Source organism: Ranitomeya imitator, chromosome 1, assembly GCF_032444005.1.
Source record: "Ranitomeya imitator isolate aRanImi1 chromosome 1, aRanImi1.pri, whole genome shotgun sequence".
Taxonomy (NCBI): domain Eukaryota; kingdom Metazoa; phylum Chordata; class Amphibia; order Anura; family Dendrobatidae; genus Ranitomeya; species Ranitomeya imitator.
Window position 1 is genome coordinate 644,971,226 of NC_091282.1, and position 22,978 is coordinate 644,994,203.

The following is a 22,978-nucleotide window of genomic DNA, read 5'->3' on the forward strand; positions in this document are numbered from 1 at the left end:
ATGATTTAAGTTGTGCTGCTGTGATACCATAATTTCCCACGGGATCAATAAAGTGTATCGTATCGTATCGTATCGTATCATACTAATCTACAACATCTAATGTTTCTTCCTTGCCGCAAGTAATATCTGCCCTTCTTCCCACTATTCCCTCAGAGCCAACCTTTCACAAATTTATGGGTGTATATAATTACTATGCCATTCAGTTCTGCTCTGTGCTCTCCAAACCTCTGCAATATTAAACAATCCCCCTAATACGGCTTCTGAACCACAGACCAGTGCTAAGCTTCAGTGCACATTAAGGTTCACGTAAAGACAAAGGCCTTAAGGAATTCAGTCTGCTTAGTAAAACTGAACGCCAACATCCCATCTCATGGTGAACATCTACCCCTCATACCACTCTCCATGGTGAGATCAACCAACTTGAAAATAAATTCATTGTCTTAGTGTGAAATAAAAACGCGATCTAAGAATAAATATTACCTATAAAAGATTCATTAGTTTAGAACAATTATTCAAATATGTTTCATATGTGTCTGAAAAGATTATGTATGAACATTATGTATGAAGAGGATAGAAAAAGTAAAGCGAAAATTCAAATTAGAAATTACCTTTCAAATAAGAATACTGCCCTCCCACAAAGACACATAAATACTGTAATGCTACCCCTATGTACAAGAATATAACTACTATAATACTGCCCCTATGTACAAGAATATAACTACTATAATACTGCCCCTATGTACAAGAATATACTGCTATAATAATGCCCCTATGTCCAAGATTATAACTACTATAATACTGCTCCTATGTACAAGAATATAACAACTATAATACTGCCCGTATGTACAAGAATATAACTACTATAATACTGCTCCTATGCACAAGAATATAACTACTATATAACTGCTCACTATGCATGTACAAGAATATAACTACTATAATACTGCCCTATGTACAAGAATATACTGCTATAATAATGCCCCTATGTCCAAGATTATAACTACTATAATACTGCTCCTATGTACAAGAATATAACTACTATAATACTGACCCTATGTACAAGAATATAACTACTATAATACTGCCCCCATGTACAAGAATATAGCTACTATAATACTGCCCCTATGTACAAGAATATAGCTACTATAATACTGCTCCTATGTACAAGAATATAACTACTATAATACTGCTCCTATGTACCAGAATATAACTACTATAATACTGCTCCTATGTACAAGAATATAACTACTATAATACTGCTCCTATGCACAAGAATATAACTACTATATAACTGCTCACTATGCATGTACAAGAATATAACTACTATAATACTGCCCCTATGTACAAGAATATACTGCTATAATAATGCCCCTATGTCCAAGATTATAACTACTATAATACTGCTCCTATGTACAAGATTATAACTACTATAATACTGCTCCTATGTACAAGAATATAACTATTATAATACTGTCTCCTATGTACAAGAATATAACTACTTTAATACTACTCCTATGTACAAGAATATAACTACTATAATACTGCTCCTATGTACAAGAATAGTACTACTATAATACTGTAGAATGTAAGCCCACAAGGGCAGGGTCCTCGCCCCTCTGTATCAGTCTGTCATTGTTAGTTTTGTTTACTGTAAGTGATATTTGTATTTTGATGTAACCCCTTCTCATTTACAGCACCAAGGAATTAATGGTGCCATATAAATAAATAATAATAATAATACTGTCCTCTATGTACAAGAATATAACTACTATAATGCTGCTCCTATGTACAAGAATAGTACTACTATAATACTATATATATAATATGTCTATATTTGCCCCGTATTCACATGTAAAGCGCCATGGAATATATGGCGCTATAAAAATGTATAATAATAATAAAAAAAAATAATAAATACTACACATATGTACAAGAATATAACTACTATAACACCGCTCCTATGTACTAGAATATAACTGCTATAATACTGCCCCCTATGTACAAGAATATAACTACTATATTACTGCCCCTATGTACAAGAATATACTGCTATAATAATGCCCCTATGTCCAAGAATATAACTACTATAATACTGCTCCTATGTACAATAATATAACTACTATAATACTACTTCTATGTACAAGAATATAACTACTATAATACTGTCCCTATGTACAGGAATATAACTACTATAATACTGCCCCTATGTACAAGACCATACTGCTATAATAATGCACCTATGTTCAAGAATATAACTACTATAATAATGCCCGTGTACAAGAATATAACTACTATAATACTGTCTCCTATGTACAAGAATATAACTACTATAGTACTGCCCCTTTGTACAAGAATATAACTACTATAATACTGACAATATGTACAAGAACATAACTACTATAATACTTCCCATATGTACCAGAATATAACATCTATAATACTGGTCCTATGTACAATAATATAACTACTATACTACTGCTCCTATGTACAAGAATATAACTCCTATAATACTACCCATATGTACAAGAATATAGCTACTATAATACTGCTCCTATGTACAAGAAAATAACTACTATAATACTGCCCCCTGTGTACAAGAATATAACTACATAGTACTGCCCCTATGTACTAGCATATACAGTGGGGCAAAAAAGTATTTAGTCAGTCAGCAATAGTGCAAGTTCCACCACTTAAAAAGATGAGAGGCGTCTGTAATTTACATCATAGGTAGACCTCAACTATGGGAGACAAACTGAGAAAAAAAAATCCAGAAAATCACATTGTCTGTTTTTTTAACATTTTATTTGCATATTATGGTGGAAAATAAGTATTTGGTCAGAAACAAAATTTCATCTCAATACTTTGTAATATATCCTTTGTTGGCAATGACAGAGGTCAAACGTTTTCTGTAAGTCTTCACAAGGTTGCCGCACACTGTTGTTGGTATGTTGGCCCATTCCTCCATGCAGATCTCCTCTAGAGCAGTGATGTTTTTGGCTTTTCGCTTGGCAACACGGACTTTCAACTCCCTCCAAAGGTTTTCTATAGGGTTGAGATCTGGAGACTGGCTTGGCCACTCCAGGACCTTGAAATGCTTCTTACGAAGCCACTCCTTCGTTGCCCTGGCGGTGTGCTTTGGATCATTGCCATGTTGAAAGACCCAGCCACGTTTCATCTTCAATGCCCTTGCTGATGGAAGGAGGTTTGCACTCAAAATCTCACGATACATGGCCCCATTCATTCTTTCATGTACCCGGATCAGTCGTCCTGGCCCCTTTGCAGAGAAACAGCCCCAAAGCATGATGTTTCCACCACCATGCTTTACAGTAGGTATGGTGTTTGATGGATGCAACTCAGTATTCTTTTTCCTCCAAACACGACAAGTTGTGTTTCTACCAAACAGTTCCAGTTTGGTTTCATCAGACCATAGGACATTCTCCCAAAACTCCTCTGGATCATCCAAATGCTCTCTAGCAAACTTCAGACGGGCCCGGACATGTACTCGCTTAAGCAGTGGGACACGTCTGGCACTGCAGGATCTGAGTCCATGGTGACGTAGTGTGTTACTTATGGTAGGCCTTGTTACATTGGTCCCAGCTCTCTGCAGTTCATTCACTAGGTCCCCCCGCGTGGTTCTGGGATTTTTGCTCACCGTTCTTGTGATCATTCTGACCCCACGGGGTGGGATTTTGCATGGAGCCCCAGATCGAGGGAGATTATCAGTGGTCTTGTATGTCTTCCATTTTCTAATTATTGCTCCCACTGTTGATTTCTTCACTCCAAGCTGGTTGGCTATTGCAGATTCAGTCTTCCCAGCTTGGTGCAGGGCTACAATTTTGTTTCTGGTGTCCTTTGACAGCTCTTTGGTCTTCACCATAGTGGAGTTTGGAGTCAGACTGTTTGAGGGTGTGCACATGTGTCTTTTTATACTGATAACAAGTTTAAACAGGTGCCATTACTACAGGTAATGAGTGGAGGAAAGAAGAGACTCTTAAAGAAGAAGTTACAGGTCTGTGAGAGCCAGAAATCTTGATTGTTTGTTTCTGACCAAATACTTATTTTCCACCATAATATGCAAAAAAAATGATAAAAAAACAGACAATGTGATTTTCTGGATTTTTTTTTCTCAGTTTGTCTCCCATAGTTGAGGTCTACCTATGATGTAAATTACAGACGCCTCTCATCTTTTTAAGTGGTGGAACTTGCACAATGGCTGACTGACTAAATACTTTTTTGCCCCACTGTAACTACTATAATACTGCCCCCTATGTACAAGAATATAGCTACTATAATACTGCCCCTATGTACTAGAATATAACTACTATAATACTGCTCCTATGTACAATAATATAACTACTACAGTACTGCTCCTATGTGCAAGAATATAACTACTATAAAACTGCTCCTATATACAAGAAGATAATTTCTATAATACTGCTCCTATGTACAAGAATATAACTACTATAATACTGCTCCTATGTGCAAGAATATAACTACTATAATACTGTCCCTATGTACAAGAATATAACTACTATAATACTGCCCCTATGCACAAGAATATAACTACTTTTGTACTATCTTGTGTAATGCTTTCTGGTGAAAAGTATGCAAATTAGTTCTCCTCAAGACAAAACATAAGTAGATCTCTAGTTCTATTCAGTTAAAGGGAACCTGTCACCCCCAAAAATTGTATCTATGCTAAAGCCACCGGCATCAGGGGCTTATCTACAGCATTCTGTAATGCTGTAAATAAACCCCCGATGTAACCTGAAAGGCAGGGCCGGACTGGCCATTTGGCAATTCTGGCAAATGCCAGAAGGGCCGGTCTGGTTGTGGGCTGCCTTTGCTGCTGCATTGTTAAGAAAATTTGTGTTATCAGGATACCCATACTGTTAAGAGTTGTGACGGAGCACACAGTCGCTGACTCCATCACTTACCCCAGTAGGCCACAGGTATCATCAGACATATTGGTCTTGTAGTAAATCTCGTTTTCCCTCTATCCAGGGTAATATTAGTAACATATCCCATCTGGTGCATGGAGATGGAGAAAACATGGGCCTGTGTGATTTCAAATGCCAGGGCTGAATTTCAGCCCCAGTCCGTACCTGCTGAAAGGTAAGAAAAACAAGTCAGATTAGGCTACTTTCACACTTGTGTCTTTCAGCTTCCATCACAATCCGTCGTTTTTTGAGAATGCAGGATCCTGCAATAAAATTAGCAGGATCCTGCATTTTCCCATAGACTTGTATTAGGCTACTTTCACACTTGCGTTTTTAGCAATCTGTCGCAATCCGTCGTTTTGGGAAAAAAACGGATCCTGCAAATGTGCCCGCAGATGCGTTTTTCCCATAGACTTATATTAGCAACGGATCCATCGTGTTTTGGAGGACCGTCAGCACAAAAAAGCGTTCAAGTGAATGTTTTTCTGTCCGTCGCGTCCGCCATTTTCTACTGCGCATGCGCGGCCGAAACTCCGCCCCCTCCTCCCTGGACTTCAGAATGGGCAGCGGATGCGTTGAAAAACTGCATCCGCTGCCCACGTCGTGCACAAATTTCACAACGTGCGTCGGTACGTCGGCCCAACGCATAGCGATGGACCCGTATCGACACAAGTGAGAAAGTAGCCTTAGCGACGGATTGTGACGGATGGCCATCCGTCGTGTCCGTCGTGCACTGGATGCGTCGTGTTTTGGTGGACCGTCGGCACAAAAAAACATTCAAGGGAACATTTTTCGTATGTCGGGTTCGCCATTTGCTAAAGCGCATGCGCGGCCGGAACTCCGCCCCTCCTCCCCGGGACTTTACAATGGGCAGCGGATGAAAGTAGCCTTATACTCACCCAGGGGCGGTCCCGCTGCTCTCCGGGTCCGATGGGCGTCACGGGCCGGCACCTCCCATCTTCACAGGATAATGTCCTCTTCTTTCCTTCCTGTTGCGGCTTATCTGCCCTGTTGAGTACCGCAGTGCGCAGGCGCTGGGCCTCTCCGACCTTTCCCGGCACTTGCGCACTGAAGTACTTTGCTCTGCCCTCAACAGGGCAGACAAAGTACGCCTGCGCCGGAGCCACAACAGGAAGACAAGAAGAGGATGTGATCATATGAAGGTAGGAGGCACTGGACCCAGACCTGCAACTCCCATCGGACCGGACTGCACCGGACCGCCCCTGGGTGAGTATAATCTAACCTGGTTTTCTTACCTTTCAGTTTACACCGGGGGCTTATCTACAGCATTACAGAATGCATTATAGAATGCTGTAGATAAGCCCCTGATGCCGGTGGCTTTAGCTCATATACAATTTTTGGGGTGACAGATTCCCTTTAACATAAAAGTAATAAGGATGAACTGTAAACTTTGCGATTCCTAGTGATCTGAGCAGATTACATCAAGTGATGTCATCTATGTGATGTCACTAGACGGAAAATATATAATTTTGTTTATTTAAGTTCCCGCTGCCACATGTCTGTACATCGGCTCGCCTTTGTCTGCAGTGTTCTCATGTAACTGGGATATCTCAGTAGAGGAACCGCACATCTCTTTCTCTCTGCGGCTCAGTGAAGCGTGGATGGGGTTAGTCACTTATTATTCTGTGCTCTCCTACTGTGATTACCTCCCCTATTATCCTCATCCTCCCTTCTATCATATCAGACCTCCGGGATAAACATTTCAATATTCTGTAGCCTGGTCACACAGAGAGGAGTGAGATTGAGCAAAGTAAATACAAAAATACGGTAAAAAAAAAATAGATAAGGCTTGGTGTTTGCTGCTGGGAAACAGGCGTAAATAAGGTTGTTTCTGCAGGTTTTTTGCTACATGTCGGCACTCAACATAAGATAACTGGATTGATATTTAGAGAGACGAACCAGGTGACGACCAGACGAAAGAAGAGAACGGAGCATATTACTGAGATCTTTGCACGTATCGCCAACCTGCATGGTAATATTTTATTTTTAGTTCGGATCTACGCGAAAATATGAGGAATAAATATAGGGGTTGGTAGGTGCCCATTAAGGTGCCCAATACTTATTTCGCTGTCAGTTATTGCTGCCAACTCGCATACACATGCATGCTCAGTTCGGCTTCACATACATGTATTTTTCTTAAGAGCAAGGGGTGAAGAAGCTGTCAGACATCTCTAATGGCAGTTTATATCCTGGGAGAATGAATGGCATTGGCATTGAAATTCTAAATGCCGATTTTTCGATTCCCTGACATCAGCATGTGCCATGGGAGGTGTTCATGCTTATTAGATGATTGATTGGTACTGAAATCAGCAGGTTCAGCCAAAATACTGTTTTGTGTAAAGGAACCCTTCATTTATCCGTTGGTCCAGCTTTAGGGCGGAGGTCAGTCATTAGAGCTCAACGAGTAGGACCCATGAGGCTTTTGTTCCACCATCTACGGTAACATTTAATCGTTAGTTAGGGAGTTATCCAAAATTATGAGGAATACATATAGGGGTTAAAGGGTTCAGTAAGTGCCCATTACGGTGCCCAACACTTGTTTAGTTGACATTAATTCTTGTCAATCCACATACACCCACATCCACCACACCCACAGTCTGGTCAGCTGTACAGGTGTTTTTGTTAGAGAGAGGGAAGAAGAAGCTGTAAATCTGTCCATAAACAATATAAAGATGCTGTCATCTGAACAATGTTTTGGCTGATCATTCGGCTGACCACTATCTCAGTGAAATCTCCCACACATAGGACCTTCACTCGCCCTAGCACTCCTGTGTCCTGTGTGAGAAAGCCACTGACTGACACCATGTCAGCTGGCAGCTTACCTCAATGCAATCAGCAGTCAGAAATCAAACATGTCTGATCGACATCTTTCCCGACCATCAGTTGTTCGGCACGCCTATACACATGAGACTATCGGCCAAACCAGTTGGTATTGACGGATTTAGCCAACATTAGTCTAATGTGTATAGGGGTTTTTACACATCTCTAGTTTATCTGCTCAAATGGCATGAGCATGGAAATTATACGTGCTGATCCCTCGATCCCACAACATCCCCATGTGTTATGGGAGATGTTCATACATTTTGGTTGGTTGATTCGTTCTATTAAATCTCCAGGTTCATCCAAAATACTGTTTTGTGGACAGCAACCTTTAGTCGGTTGGTGGACCTTTAGGGTGGATATCAGTCATTCATCCAAGGCTTTTATTTTTCCAACCAACATTCCTTTATTTAAAGATTAACTTAAGCCCAATTTTTGTTGCCCCTTATTCTGAAAGCCCTTGATTATAAGGCTACTCTGCTCTCATGATACTGGCAAATCTACTAAAAAGTACACAAGGTACAAAGGAGCTGATGTGTTATGTAGTGGGTAACAAATGGCTTCTTCTTGATGGACCATGCTTCTGGTTATTGTTTAACTGGCTGGATATATTAGACAGAACTTGATTGTGCAGGTCATTTCAACAATCATCAATACAGTCCATTGATGAACACTTCAGTCATGATTGATTGACAACAGCCACCAGGGAGTAGACATTTTCCTTCAGGGTCATCGGATAGTGGATGCTATCCCATAACCAAGGAGTGGACAATATCCTCCAGGATCAGTTGGATATCATGAAATTTAATCCTCAAGCTGAAACAATTTCCAAAGGGTCACAAAAGAGAAGTAGCTCTTGAATGACCAAGAGATAGAGGTTACTAGGACTGACGTGACACTAACAGGCCATGAAGTAGTGAATGAAATCCCAATGAGTCACCTAGAAGCTGATGTAGAGCACGCAGAGAGAGTCATGTGCCTCATGGATTGGAAAAGACCAGTAAGAGATGCTAGCAAGGGTTGGTGTCCAACAGGATAACCAGAAATCAAGGGATGAACACCACAAAAATTTAGCTTGACTTGAGTTGGTACACATCCAGCACACAAATGCATGTTCACATTGGCCATAAAACATATAAAACCTACAAGAGAAAAAATGCGCAAAAACCCTGCTGTAACTAAGTAAATAAAAAAGCAAAAATTTTAAATAACAGAGATTTTAGTAATACTGTTTTTGATTTAAAAAAATAGCATAAAAGCCATCCCACCATCGACAAGGTGACTCTGATCTGGTCCTACATTGTCTAATATTAAAAATACACTCTATGTTTTATGGCCAATGTGAACATGCGTTTAGATGCTGCATGTATACCAACTCAAGTCAAGGTCAATTTTTGTGTTTTTTCTTTGTATTATTGCATTCTGTGCAAGTCAGGGTGTGGCCTCCTCTCCTGAGCTGGAAATTGTATATAAGGCTTCCCCAGACTGGTGTCCACTGGTTGGGCCCAGTCCTTTTGTCAGCCCTTATTCACACACTGAGGTCAACTCTCACACATGGTAAGGTTTTTAATATTAGACAGTGTAGGACCGTCCCGATCAGAGTTACCTTGTCGTGGTGGGATGGCTTTTATGCTATTTTTGATCAAAAGCAGTATTACTAAAAACTCTGTGTTATTTAAACTTTTTGTTTTTTCATTTACTTAGTTACAGAAGGGTTTTTACTAATTTTTTCTCTTGTAGGTTTTACCAAGAAGGGGACAGCCTACCGTAGTGTTGCCAAGTGTTAGATGCCATTGAATGAGTAACCAGTAACTGCAAAGAAAGCAAACCATCCCACAGGTAAAGGCATCCATTTAAGTCCACCGAACCTGAAGAGTCTGGCCATGTCGTAAGTATGAAGACACCCTGACTCTCTTCTGATAGATGATTTCAAGGGAGACAATGATCGGGGATGTTAAATTTCACCCTCTTATCCTTTTGTTTTCAGGGGGATTAGATGACAGTAGTGTCTGGCAGTGGTTTGTTCCTTGTCCATATTAGAAAGCAAGGGCTCATAGCTGAACTGAGCATGCAAGTGCATTGGAGAGTTGGCAGGAAGAACTACTGGTCACAAAGAATGATTGGGCATGTTAAATTTCACCTCCTGATCCTTTTCTTCTTAGGGAGCTTAGTTTCTCTCCACCTTGATGATGGTGAATAGTTGTTTGGCATAACTTGAAAACAGCCTACTTAGTGTATATATGACACTGCAACAAATGTGTGTAAAAAATCAAAGAGTAAACATTTCATAACTGAATTCAATATCACCGGCTATCAAAGGTATACGACCACCTTTAGGACTAGGGTCTTATGACACAAAAGGGTGCAAAATGCTAAACAGGAGTTCTAAAAAGAGATCCTTTAATTATCCATCTGCCACAAAACAATGAATCAACCAAATTTCCCTCATCAAGTAATTTAATTCCACTTGGAGAAGCTCTTGGTTTCACTGGGATAAAAGCGGCAGGAGAGGAGCAGAGTGTTCGCCTGTTACACAGCAGCACAAAAAGGCGACACGTCCACCAAAAATACAATTATTTTAAAAGGGGGTATTCTATAAAATAGGTAATATGCTAACAAAACTGAACCAGTCTCCACAACCGCATCCAGAAGTGACACCCTACTTGGTCACGTCTGGTCCGTACAACCGTTAAGGGCCCGTGCAGAATTGGCGTCAGCAGCAGGATGGGGGGCTTTTCTGTACATTGGGAACAAATGGGGTCGGTGTTGGAAATTTGAGAAGTAAAATGTGTAAGTCAAGACAGGGAGAAGTCGTCGTAGCGGTCTGGGCCAGGTGGAAAACAAAGCAACTCTGTCAGAAAGGACGTCACCAACTATAATTGCGCTGTCATCTCTTCTACCATTTGTGGAACAGCCTTTAGCAGCAAGTTCAGGCTCCACAATTGCTGGTCCTTTTAGTACTGCACCATCTTAATGGAGTCATGTTGTCTGTTTCCTTTGAGAAAAGTTTGTGTGACTTTGTAGAAAGTTACAGAATCAGTAATGAGAAGACACGGGATGTTCAGAGGGTTTTGCTACGACTTGGATTTCCAGCTTCAGCCCCTCCACCATCCCGGAGGAATTCAATCCTCACAGGATCAGGGCTTCAGAAGTGTCATACCGCTTTCAATAAAAGGGAGAAAGAAGAAAAAAAAAAGGTTTTTTTTCCTGCCCATTTCACCCTCCAATTACAGCTACAGTTTTTACTCTTCCCTCCTCCTTCCTCTCAGAAATGGCTCCTGTCCCACTGGATTAACCCTTCACAGACGGAAATGCAAAAGAGAATGTGCGGGGCGGTATTGCATATGCAAGGCTTAGATACACGGCTCAGCAGACGGTATCATACAGGATAGGATTAGATACACGGCTCAGCAGAGGGTATCATACAGGATAGGATTAGATACACGGCTCAGCAGAGGGTATCACACAGGATAGGATTAGATACACGGCTCAGCAGTCAGTATCACACAGGATTGGATTAGATACACAGCTCAGCAGACAGTATCACACAGGATAGGATTAGATACACGGCTCAGCAGACAGTATCACACAGGATAGGATTAGATACACTGCTCAGCAGACAGTATCACACAGGATAGGATTAGATACACGGCTCAGCAGTCAGTATCACACAGGATAGGATTAGATACACAGCTCAGCAGTCAGTATCTCACAGGATAGGATTAGATACACAGGTCAGCAGTCAGTATCACACAGGATAGGATTAGATACATGGCTCAGCAGACAGTATCACACAGGATAGGATTAGATACACAGCTCAGCAGACAGTATCACACAGGATAGGATTAGATACATGGCTCAGCAGACAGTATCACACAGGATCGGATTAGATACACAGCTCAGCAGACAGTATCACACAGGATAGGATTAGATACATGGCTCAGCAGACAGTATCACACAGGATAGGATTAGATACATGGCTCAGCAGACAGTATCACACAGGATAGGATTAGATACATGGCTCAGCAGACAGTATCACACAGGATAGGATTAGATACATGGCTCAGCAGACAGTATCACACAGGATTGGATTAGATACACGGCTCAGCAGTCAGTATCACACAGGATAGGATTAGATACATGGCTCAGCAGACAGTATCACACAGGATAGGATTAGATACATGGCTCAGCAGACAGTATCACACAGGATAGGATTAGATACACGGCTCAGCAGACAGTATCACACAGGATAGGATTAGATACACGGCTCAGCAGACAGTATCACACAGGATAGGATTAGATACACGGCTCAGCAGACAGTATCACACAGGATAGGATTAGATACATGGCTCAGCAGACAGTATCACACAGGATAGGATTAGATACACGGCTCAGCAGACAGTATCACCCAGGATAGGATTAGATACACGGCTCAGCAGACAGTATCACACAGGATAGGATTAGATACACAGCTCAGCAGACAGTATCACACAGGATAGGATTAGATACACGGCTCAGCAGACAGTATCACACAGGATAGGATTAGATACACGGCTCAGCAGACAGTATCACACAGGATAGGATTAGATACACGGCTCAGCAGACAGTATCACCCAGGATAGGATTAGATACACAGCTCAGCAGACAGTATCACACAGGATAGGATTAGATACACGGCTCAGCAGACAGTATCACACAGGATAGGATTAGATACACGGCTCAGCAGACAGTATCACACAGGATAGGATTAGATACACTGCTCAGCAGACAGTATCACACAGGATAGGATTAGATACACGGCTCAGCAGTCAGTATCACACAGGATAGGATTAAATACACAGCTCAGCAGTCAGTATCTCACAGGATAGGATTAGATACACAGGTCAGCAGTCAGTATCACACAGGATAGGATTAGATACATGGCTCAGCAGACAGTATCACACAGGATAGGATTAGATACACAGCTCAGCAGACAGTATCACACAGGATAGGATTAGATACATGGCTCAGCAGACAGTATCACACAGGATCGGATTAGATACACAGCTCAGCAGACAGTATCACACAGGATAGGATTAGATACACGGCTCAGCAGACAGTATCACACAGGATAGGATTAGATACACGGCTCAGTAGAATGTATCACAGATAAGTTTAGGTACACCATCTCAGCAGACAGTATCACATATAATAGGATTTGAGTCATGGCTCAGCAGAGTAACATAATTAATAGGCTTACATGCCCACACAATTCAGCAGACAGTATCACACATCAAAATCTTAGATACACACACTTAGTAGCAGTGTCGGACTGGGATGACAAGGGCCCACCAGTAACATTGACTTTGGGGGCCACTTTTCACCTGCACACAAATATTACTCTACCCTCCTTCACAAATTTACCTATATAAATAATAATAAACTGGGTAGTTTGGGTAATGAATGATGAGATGCTGCTTTTTTCTGTACAGAGGGAATAATGTGAATTATGCCAAGTACTGCCCATACAGTGGGGGTGGGGGCCCAGATCTGCACAGGGGCCCCCCGGGGGATTCCCCTGTTACTCTATGGGCCAGTCCTAGCCGGCTTGGTACACAATGTAACAAATGCTGGGCTTGTATACACTGTCCCAGCAGACAGTATAACACACTGCAGGCTTAGATACACTCAGCAGCATGGATGTACTGTACACACTGCAGCTTGCCACATACCAGGATGTTACTTTGTATTCGATTTGTTTGTGTGTGATTTTACACTTTTTATTTTCTAAACACTCCATAGGAAATAAAAGGAGTCACACAGGAACATTCCAACAGTGATAGCTTCCCACAGCAGCATCCTCAGTGAGTGCACAATCCTCATCACTGCAGCCACATCTGGTCACAAATTGCTCACACTGCTGGATAGATGGATGGACGAGTGGACAGATGGATGGACGGACTGATAGATGGACGGATGGATGGACTGATAGACGGACAGATGGATGGGCGGATAGGTAGATGGATGGACGGATCCACGGACGAATGGATGGAAGGATGGACGGATAGACGGACAGATGAACTGATGGATGGACGGACGGACGGATAAACGGACTGATGGATAGACAGACGGACGGATAGATGGATAGACAGATGGATGGACAGACGGATGGACTGATGGATGGACGGACAGGCAGACAGATGGATGGAGGATAGACAGATCCACGGACGAATGGATGGAACTCCTGTAGACTGTGAGCCCTCGCGGGCAGGCTCCTCTCTCCTCCTGTACTTATGTGTGCCTTGTTTTACTCATGTTTATTGTATTTGTCTATATTTGCCTCGTTCACATGTAAAGCTCCATGGAATAAATGGCGCTATAAAATGTATAATAATAATAATGGAATTAATGGACGGATAGATGGACAGATAAACTGATGGATGGACGGATAGACGGACGGATAAATGGACTGATGGATGGACAGACAGATGGATATACAGACGGATGGACTGATGGATGAACGGACAGACTGTCAGATGGACAGATGGATATACTGATGGATGGACGGATAGACGGACAAACCGATGGACTGATGGATGGGCGGACGGATGGAAGATGGATGGACTGATGGATGGGCGGACGGATGGAAGATGGATGGACTGATGGATGGAAATAAAAGGAGTCACACAGGAACATTCCCACAGTGATCACTTCCCACAGCAGCATCCTCAGCGAGCGCACAATCCTCATCACTGCAGCCACATCTGGTCACAAATCGCTCACACGGCTGGATAGATGGATGGACGGACTGATAGATGGACGGACGGATGGACTGATAGACAGACGGACAGATGGATGGACGGATAGGTAGATGGATGGACGGACGGATAGACGGACAAACCGATGGACTGATGGATGGGCGGACGGATGGAAGATGGATGGACTGATGGATGCGCGGACGGATGAAAGACGAATTGACTGATGGATGGATGAACAGATGGACTGATGGATGGATGGATTGGCGGACAGATAGTTGGATGGATGGACAGATGGATGGAAGGACGGACGAACGAACGGATGGATAGATAATTGATGTGATGTCACAGCAGATGATTAGTCCTTTGCAGCCCAAGCGCCGTCTTATACCTCGAGGCTCTAGTCCTTACATTTCTCTCCTGTAATAATTTTTTACATTACAAAACAACTTTCTGTGCAAAATACAAGAAAATCAATAACTTGTTCATCCCATCGTGCCCGGCTGACGGATCTGCTGCAGCATGGAGGTGCTGTCCCCGCTCTCTGTAGGAATGAGACTTAATTGCAGTTCTGGAAAATGAGGCAGGTTTTTTAAGCTTTTTTATTTTCTGAAGCATCACCTTTATGAAGCATTGGTATTCATATGCTGTAGAACTACAAATCTCAGCTTACCACGCCAGATGTAGAAGTATTAACAGCTAAATCAAACGGGGACTAAAAAGCTCTGGCAAACAAATGCTAACAGCCTGTGCCCCACGGCCTGCCAGGCGTGAGAGAAGGACTAATCCTGGTGTTGTAGAAGTGTAGATGTTGTGTCCCCTTGGCCTGCAGGCCTGGCAGAGCCAGTAACCCTGACCAGCACTACACAACACAACTCTTTCTGACACCCTGGCATTATTTGCCAATAGCACTGTAGGAGATGCCAGCAAAGGTTGGTGTCCAACATATTATAGCAAAACTACAACTACCCATGAATGCTCTGAAACCCAACTAGTAGAATTGCAAAGTAGCCTCGCTTGTGTGTTATGACAACATAGGATGCTACCCAACATATGCCAAACCTGTGCATACTCAGAAATGTTTCCCAACATATGACCACCCTGTGGGTACCCAGGTACATTTCCCAACATTTGACCACCCTGTGGGTACCCAGGTACATTTTCCAACATATGCCCACCCTGTGGGTACCCAGGGATGTTGGCTAACATATGCCAATCTTGCGACTACCAAGAGATTTTTCCCAACAAATGCACAACTTCTGGTTACCCAAGTATGTTGACTAGCATATAACCAGCCTGTTGGTGTTGACATACATATGCCCAACCTGTGGATTCCCATGAATGTTGGCTAACATACACCAATCCTGAATGTACAGAGGGATGTTGCCCAACATGTAACCAACCTGTTGATTTTGACCAACATATGCCCATCCTGTGGATGCCCAGTGATTGTGATCCACATATAATCAACCTATCTCTGCAGAAGGATGTTATCCATCAAATAACCAACTGGTGAGTGCCAAAGGGTTGTTGACCAACGTATAATCTGGTAGTAACTAGGGGTGTTGACCAACATGGAACAACCTATGAGAGCCCAGAGATCTTGACCAATATCAAGCCAACCTGTAGGTGCCTAGGGATGTTGATAAATATGTAACCAACCTCTGCATACCAAATGTTCTTGACCAACACATGACCAACTCGTAGGTGTCCATGTATCTTGGCCAACATATGGTTAAATCTATATATGAACATATAAATAAAGTCATCCACCTGTGGGTTATTGTCCAATATAGATCCAACCTGAAGGTGCTCAGGTCATTGACTAATGAACCTTTGGGTGCCCACTCATGTTGACCAATATATAACGAACCTGAGTTTGCCTATGTAGAACTAACCTATAAGCACGTAGGGATGCTGAAGAACATGTAACCAACGTGGGGGCACCCAAGGAGCTTGACCAATTCATAACCAACCTGAGAGTGTCTATGGATGTTGACCAACTCATAAGCAACCTGTAAGCACCTAGGGATGATGACCAATATAGAACTAGCTTGTAAGCGCCTAAGGAGGTTGACCAATATAGAACCAACCTGTATGCATTTAGTGATGATGACCAATATAGAACCAGCCTATAAGCATCTAGATATGCTGTACAATATAGAACTAACCTGTAAGCGTCTAGTAATGCTGACCCATATAGAACCAACTTGTAAGCGTCTTGGGATGTTGACCAATTTAGAACTAACCTATAGGCATCCAGGGATGCTGCCCAATATAGAACCAACCTGTAGACCCCTTGGGTTAACTAACATAGAACAAACCTGTAGGTGCCTAGGGATGTTGACAACTACTAACTATCCTCTAGGCACCTAGGGATGTTATCCAATATAGAACAAACCTGTAAGCGCCTAGGGATGTTGACCAACTCGTAACCAACCTCTAAGTGCCTAGGTATGTTGACCAATACAGACCCAACTTGTAGGCGCCCAAAAGTGTTGAGCGATATGGAACCAACCTGTAAGCAGCTAGGGATGCTGACCGATATAGAACCAACCTGTAGGCACTCAAAGGTGTTGACCAACATACTGTATAACTAATTTGTGGGTGCCCAACACAGAAGCCAACATGCTCAGTTTCCTTTTCAGTTCAGTTCTCCAAGAAGTCATGACGCCCTTTTGAGCTATAATCATACAGCTGTGAAATGTACAAATCCAAAAGAACCATACATATATAGTATAATAAAGGTAACCGAGCTTTAGATTACAAGCTTTTCGATCAAGCAATAAAAACCAAAAAACACGAAATCCTTCCATTCAAGCTTGGCCTTCCTGCTGGATGCAGGATTATCCTTCACAATTAACACAATACAACTGGAAAATAGGATAGTAAAAGGGTTTTTTTTGTTGGGCAGCACACTATCCCCCTCCCCCGCCTCCCGCCATGGCACAGGCAGCGGCTCAGCACTGATGTTGCAAGATGCTAAGGAAGCAGCCAGCTGTGTTTTAGGGTGGACAGAGACTAATGTGGGAGTTGTGCTTTCCAGAGCCAGCAATGTGGCCTTCTGCAAGAGCACAGGACATGGAGAGGAGGCACATCTGGGGGAACTGAGGTGGACATTTACCGATTTGGAAACATCCCTACAGGGGAAGGAAAACATTCTGTGCCTCCCTCTTCCCGTTACCATCAATCATTACCAGCTAGATAACGAGTGATAGAAAAAAGCATGAAAAACTTTCTCAAAGCTTTTCATTTCTTTCATAAAGTTTTTTTTCGTGTTTTTAATCTTTCACAAAGTTTTTCACGTTTTTCTTATTGTGTAGCAACACAGTGTAAAAAATAAGTTGGACTTCAAGAACTTGGCCATTTTCATTTTTCATTCATTTCATTTCATTCTTTTTTTTCTTTCACAGTTTTTCACGTTTTTCCCCTTTCACGAAGTTTTTCACATTTTTTTTTTATCTTTTCTGCTTCAATACAGAATAAAAGAATGACTACAGGTTGAAGTTAGTAAACTTGACCATTCTAATTTTCAATTTTATTTGGCCCAAATTTAAGAGGAAGAAACATGAAAAAAATCTTGAACGTGTTGAATGTGGCAATTCTGATTTTAACTTTTTTTCCCAAGGCTTTTCATGCTTTTGTTTTTCTGGATCAACGTGGCAGTAAAAATGAAAGTAGATTAAACTTCGCCGTTCTCATTTTAACATTTTTTTATCCAAAGAAGTGAATATATGCAGAATGTCTGGAGCTCAGAATACTACTACGACCATAGCAAAAAAACACGAAAAACTTGAAAATCTTGATACTTATATTAGCAAAAATCACATACATATATTACATTTTTTTATGAACTGTCCAGGAATTTATGGACTGTTGGCAACCTTCGCTCCCAATCCTCACCCTCAGTGGCGTAACTTGAAACTCATGGGCCCCAATGCAAAAGCTCCAACGGGGCCCACAATTATTTTAAATCTTTAATAGCAATAGTCTTTTTCTATAGGCCAAAGGGACTTTTAGGGCTCTCCCTAGGCTCCAGGGCCCGGGTGCGATTGCAACCCCTGCACCTGTTGTAGTTACGCCCCTGCTCGCCCTCCTTTCGGAGGATGAGGTGTTAATAGGATGTGCCCAAAACACATATAACAGCTCGGCATGGAGTGTGAATGGGCTGCATCCACCGGGGCAAATCCACAATGCGCGCAGTCAACTCTTCTTGACGGTACAATAGATGGCATCCAAGAACCCTTTCCGCACACAATGCCTCCATCTACTGCAGAGCCTCTTGGGAAGCGGAGCTGTCCATCAACGCTCCACAAGTAGAGGCGAGATTGACAGGAGATTTTACAGCGGCACAAGTCGCATGGGTGATGTGCCAGCTCCTGGGATTCCCCTCCATCAAGCTTCATTCAACAAGTAGGCGCAGGATCTGACAGCTCGGCCTCCAAGGAGGTTCTGCAGCAGCTGTCACATTCTCATTACCGTAGACATACATAGGGACCACAGTGACTTCTCCAGGCATCTGCTTTGTAGCAGAAGGGTTAAATCCCTGGCAGCCCCTGACTCATGCCACACTCATCCTTCTCTACCCATGTCTGCGGTTCTGCATGAAATCAACATCTGCCCCCAGCAAGACGGGCAAAAATCTGCTCGCATCAGCCCTGGACCGGCGGAAAGTTGCCAAGCCAGCATTGCAATGGGGAAAATGAGAGCTTTCCCCTCCCAAGTAAGAAGCCAGAGGCGAGAGGAAAGGAACAAGTGACACATCTGCTCCTTCTACAGTCACTGCAGCGGGGAGCAGCCAGGAGACGTGTTGCTTTCTGGGATCATCTCTTACCATTCCCCCTAGACCACTGGACCACAGGGGTATTCACCAAGCACTTTACTAGCACTAACCTTCTAATAATGGGGTACGGCTCATACATACTGTAGCCTCAGACTTTGGGGACCATAGGACTAGTTGCTATTCCCTACAGACTGAGGGCATGGGATACTTACCACTCATCATAATCAATGAGTGTATCATCCACCCAGCGCTATAGGGTACCTACAATTCACCCTGCAGACTAGGGGTACTTAGTCCCCATTGCAAGCTAAGAGGTTACTTACTATTCACCCTGAACTATTGGGGTACTTAGTGCTCATCATAATCTATGAGGTTACCTGCTGCTCACTCTGAACTCTTGGGGAACTTAGTACTTGTTTTAAGCTATGAGGTTACCTGCTGTTCACTCTGAAATAGTGGGGTATTTAGTACTCATCATAAATGATGAGAGCACCTACTGTTCACCCTGAACTATTGAGATACTTAGTACTTGTCTTAAACTGTGAGCTTACCTACTGTCACCCCTGAACTAATGGGGTACTTAGTGCTCATCGTTAACTATGAGGATACTTATTATTCACCCTGATTATTTGGGGTACTTATTATTCATCATAAACTATAAGGGTACTTATTATTCACCCTGATTAATTGGGGTACTTAGTACTCATCTTTAGGTATGTGAGTACCTACTATTGACCCTGAACTATTGGGGAGCTTAGCACTCATTTTAAGCTATGAGTGTAGACTACTATTCAACCTGCACTATAGGGGGTATCTACTATTCTGATTATACTTTGAGGGTACTTAGTCCTCATTGTACGCTATGAGAGTAGCTAGTTTTCATTCTGCACTATTGGGGTACTTAGTAGTCATCTTAAGCTACCATCCACTTTGTGTTCTATGGGGGCTCCCTACTATTATTGCACTACAGAGGTACTTTCTATCCCCCCTGGACTTTAGGGGTGCTGTGATAATGGGAGTACCGAGTCTTTATCCAATTCCCCTAGGAATAATGCACTTAGGGGTACTAACCATGTATCGTGGACTATAAGGGGGCATGGAGATCAGAAAATGGGGGGTCTTACCTTGGCAAAATGTGTAGGGCAGCGTAAATATCCATACGAAAAGAACAAGCATGCTCTCTCCCTTGTCTCCCGGAGTTAAATGACAATTAGTAGGGAATTGTCTATCCAAGTCCTTGGCTCCTGTGTGTTCCTAAGAAAACATATCCCAGACAAAGGGCTGATGAGCAAGCGAAGCGAAGGAAAAAAGGAAAAGAAATCGCCTCCACAGAAAATCTCCAGTCCTGACTTCTCTCCCTCTCTTCTCTTTCGCTCTCTCCCTCTCTCTTCTCTCATGCACTAAAAAAAAAAAGTCTTGGAATGAGAGGATGGATCCAGTAGGGGAATGAACCATTCCACTGGCAGGAGGGGGAGGGAAGGGAACATACTTTCCTAAACTCTCTGTCTCTGGCACATTTTTCCTTTCTCTCCCTGCACCAGAAAAACAAACTCACATTAAAAAAAAAAAAAAGAAAAAAAAAAAAAAGGAAGAAAAAAAAAGTTAGCTGTAAGAGCAGAATGGGTGAGGGGGAGCCGGCTTGGGATCTGCTGATGTGAGGAAAGGAATTTGGGAATTTTACATTTACTTCTGTTGGAAGTTTTTTTTTTCTTCTTTTAATTCCCCCTCCCCCAGTTACATTTCGCCCTCCCTCCTCCCTCCAGCATTCCATATCTTGTCTGGAAGAAAGATTTAAAGGCTCATATAGAGAATTTATATATATATATATATATATATATATATATATATATATATATATATATATATATATATATTTATAGGGATGTTTGGGGGGTTTTCTTGTACGCACTTTTAGATTGCAAGCTCTACGGGACAGGGGTTGGTTTTAAAAATGACTAGGTTTGATGAAAAATCTGAAAAAGGGCATAAGATCCCAAGCCCTGCAGACAAGATCTTTTCAAAAAGTTTTTGGCAATGATACAGGAGTTTGAGTGCAAGCTCCGAGGACAAGAATTCCTTTATGAGATCTTTTTAATAATTGGGGAACGGAGGAAGGAAAGTCGATTGTAAGCTCCGTGGGCAAGAAATAATGAATGACTCTTCTAATTGGAACCAGCATTAAAAAAAAGTTAGATTGTAAGCTCTGCAGGCAAGGATTTTTTTTAAAGGGAATCTTTCTGTAGGATCATCCCTCCTAAGCCACCTGTATGGTCACACAGGTAATAGGAAGCTGAATAAAATGATACCTTCATATCTGCGATCTGATGCCTTATTGCCAAGCAATCCACATTTTTTCTTAATATGTAAATGAGTTGTTAAGATCTATTGGCAGGACACAGATCTCCCTGAGATTCTGCTTATTTTAACAAAAAAGTAGATGTAGATCAGGAGAGCAGACTGTCAGTCGTTACATGTCTCACACTGGTAACACCCCCTTTCTTGTCAAATAATTTCTAGAGGCAGATTCTCAGAGAGATCTATGACTGGCCCATAGAACTTAACAGCTCATTCACATATTAAGAACATTGTGGTTTACTCTGCAATAAGACATCAGATGGCAGATATCAAGGTATCATTTTATACAGCTTCATATGACCTGCATGACCATATAGGCGGCTTAGGATGGGTGGTCCTACTGACATAATCCCTTTAAGGTCTCTGTGTGAGAAAGTTAGATTGGAAGCTCTGCTGGTGAGAACAATTGAAACTTGCATATATTGCTGGAGTTGTAGAAGCAGATGACATTGAAGAGTAAGCTCTACAGACATGGTATGCTTTACGGACTCTTGGTAAGAAATAACCTGAGCGTTGAGTCTCCAGAGGAAGTTAGATTGCAAGCTCTGCTGATAGGCAAGTTTTTCAACCTTTCTTATAATGTAAGAGTTGCAGTACATGACATTCGAGTGTAAGCTCTGCAGGCAAGAAGTAATAAAAAGGTCTTAATTCTAATGTAGGAATTGAACTATCATAAAAAAGAAAGATTATTAGATTGTGAGCTCTGCAGTCAAGGATTGCTATATGGACTCTTCATGAATTGAGCCACAGAGGAAGTTGAAGTCGCTTTAGTGCCAGCTCCACACCAGCAAGAATAGTGCAAATATATTCTGGATCCGCCCAAGCCAGTATTTATTAATGTACCCTAAGGTATCCTACTCTGTAGCCTGTACCTCCGGCGGCCTAGCTCCTTTGAGTACAGAAGGATTGGACATATTGAAGCCAAACTTTACCATTGTACTTTCTCCTGACATCTACCATCAAAGGAAAGCCAAGACACCCACATAACTATATGATGGCCTGACAGCTCTTCCGGAAGGTTATCTATATAGAAGAAGTGAGAAAGGGTGTCAAAGTGACATTGAGGGGTGTGGAAGAGGAGGCACGGCTATGGGGAAAAAAATAGTGCGCTCCAAAAAGGGTTTGCCTAAAAATTGTCAAGTATGATATCGCTGGACAATTGGTCTTGATTGGCTTCAATCACATTTTTCTCCCTATTCAAAACATGACCGACCCAGTGCTTATTTCAGCCCTTGCTCCCTTTTTTGACCCCATCCTTCTGGCAGGAAAAAAAGTGGAGTGCCCACATATTGGTAAGCCCCACATATTGGTAAGCCAACGCTTAC

At 42.2% G+C, this 22,978-nt stretch overlaps 1 protein-coding gene across 1 annotated transcript in view; it reads right to left on the minus strand.

Moving 5' to 3' along the window:
• KIRREL1 (kirre like nephrin family adhesion molecule 1) overlaps window positions 1–20,813 on the minus strand; it is a 275,415-nt gene extending 254,602 nt beyond the window's left edge. The window contains exon 1 of the mRNA XM_069728055.1: window positions 20,423–20,813. Within this exon, the coding sequence (XP_069584156.1) occupies window positions 20,423–20,474 (52 nt within the window). The 5' untranslated portion in view covers window positions 20,475–20,813. The remainder of the gene's footprint in view (window positions 1–20,422) is intronic.
• Window positions 20,814–22,978: the final 2,165 nt, after the last annotated feature.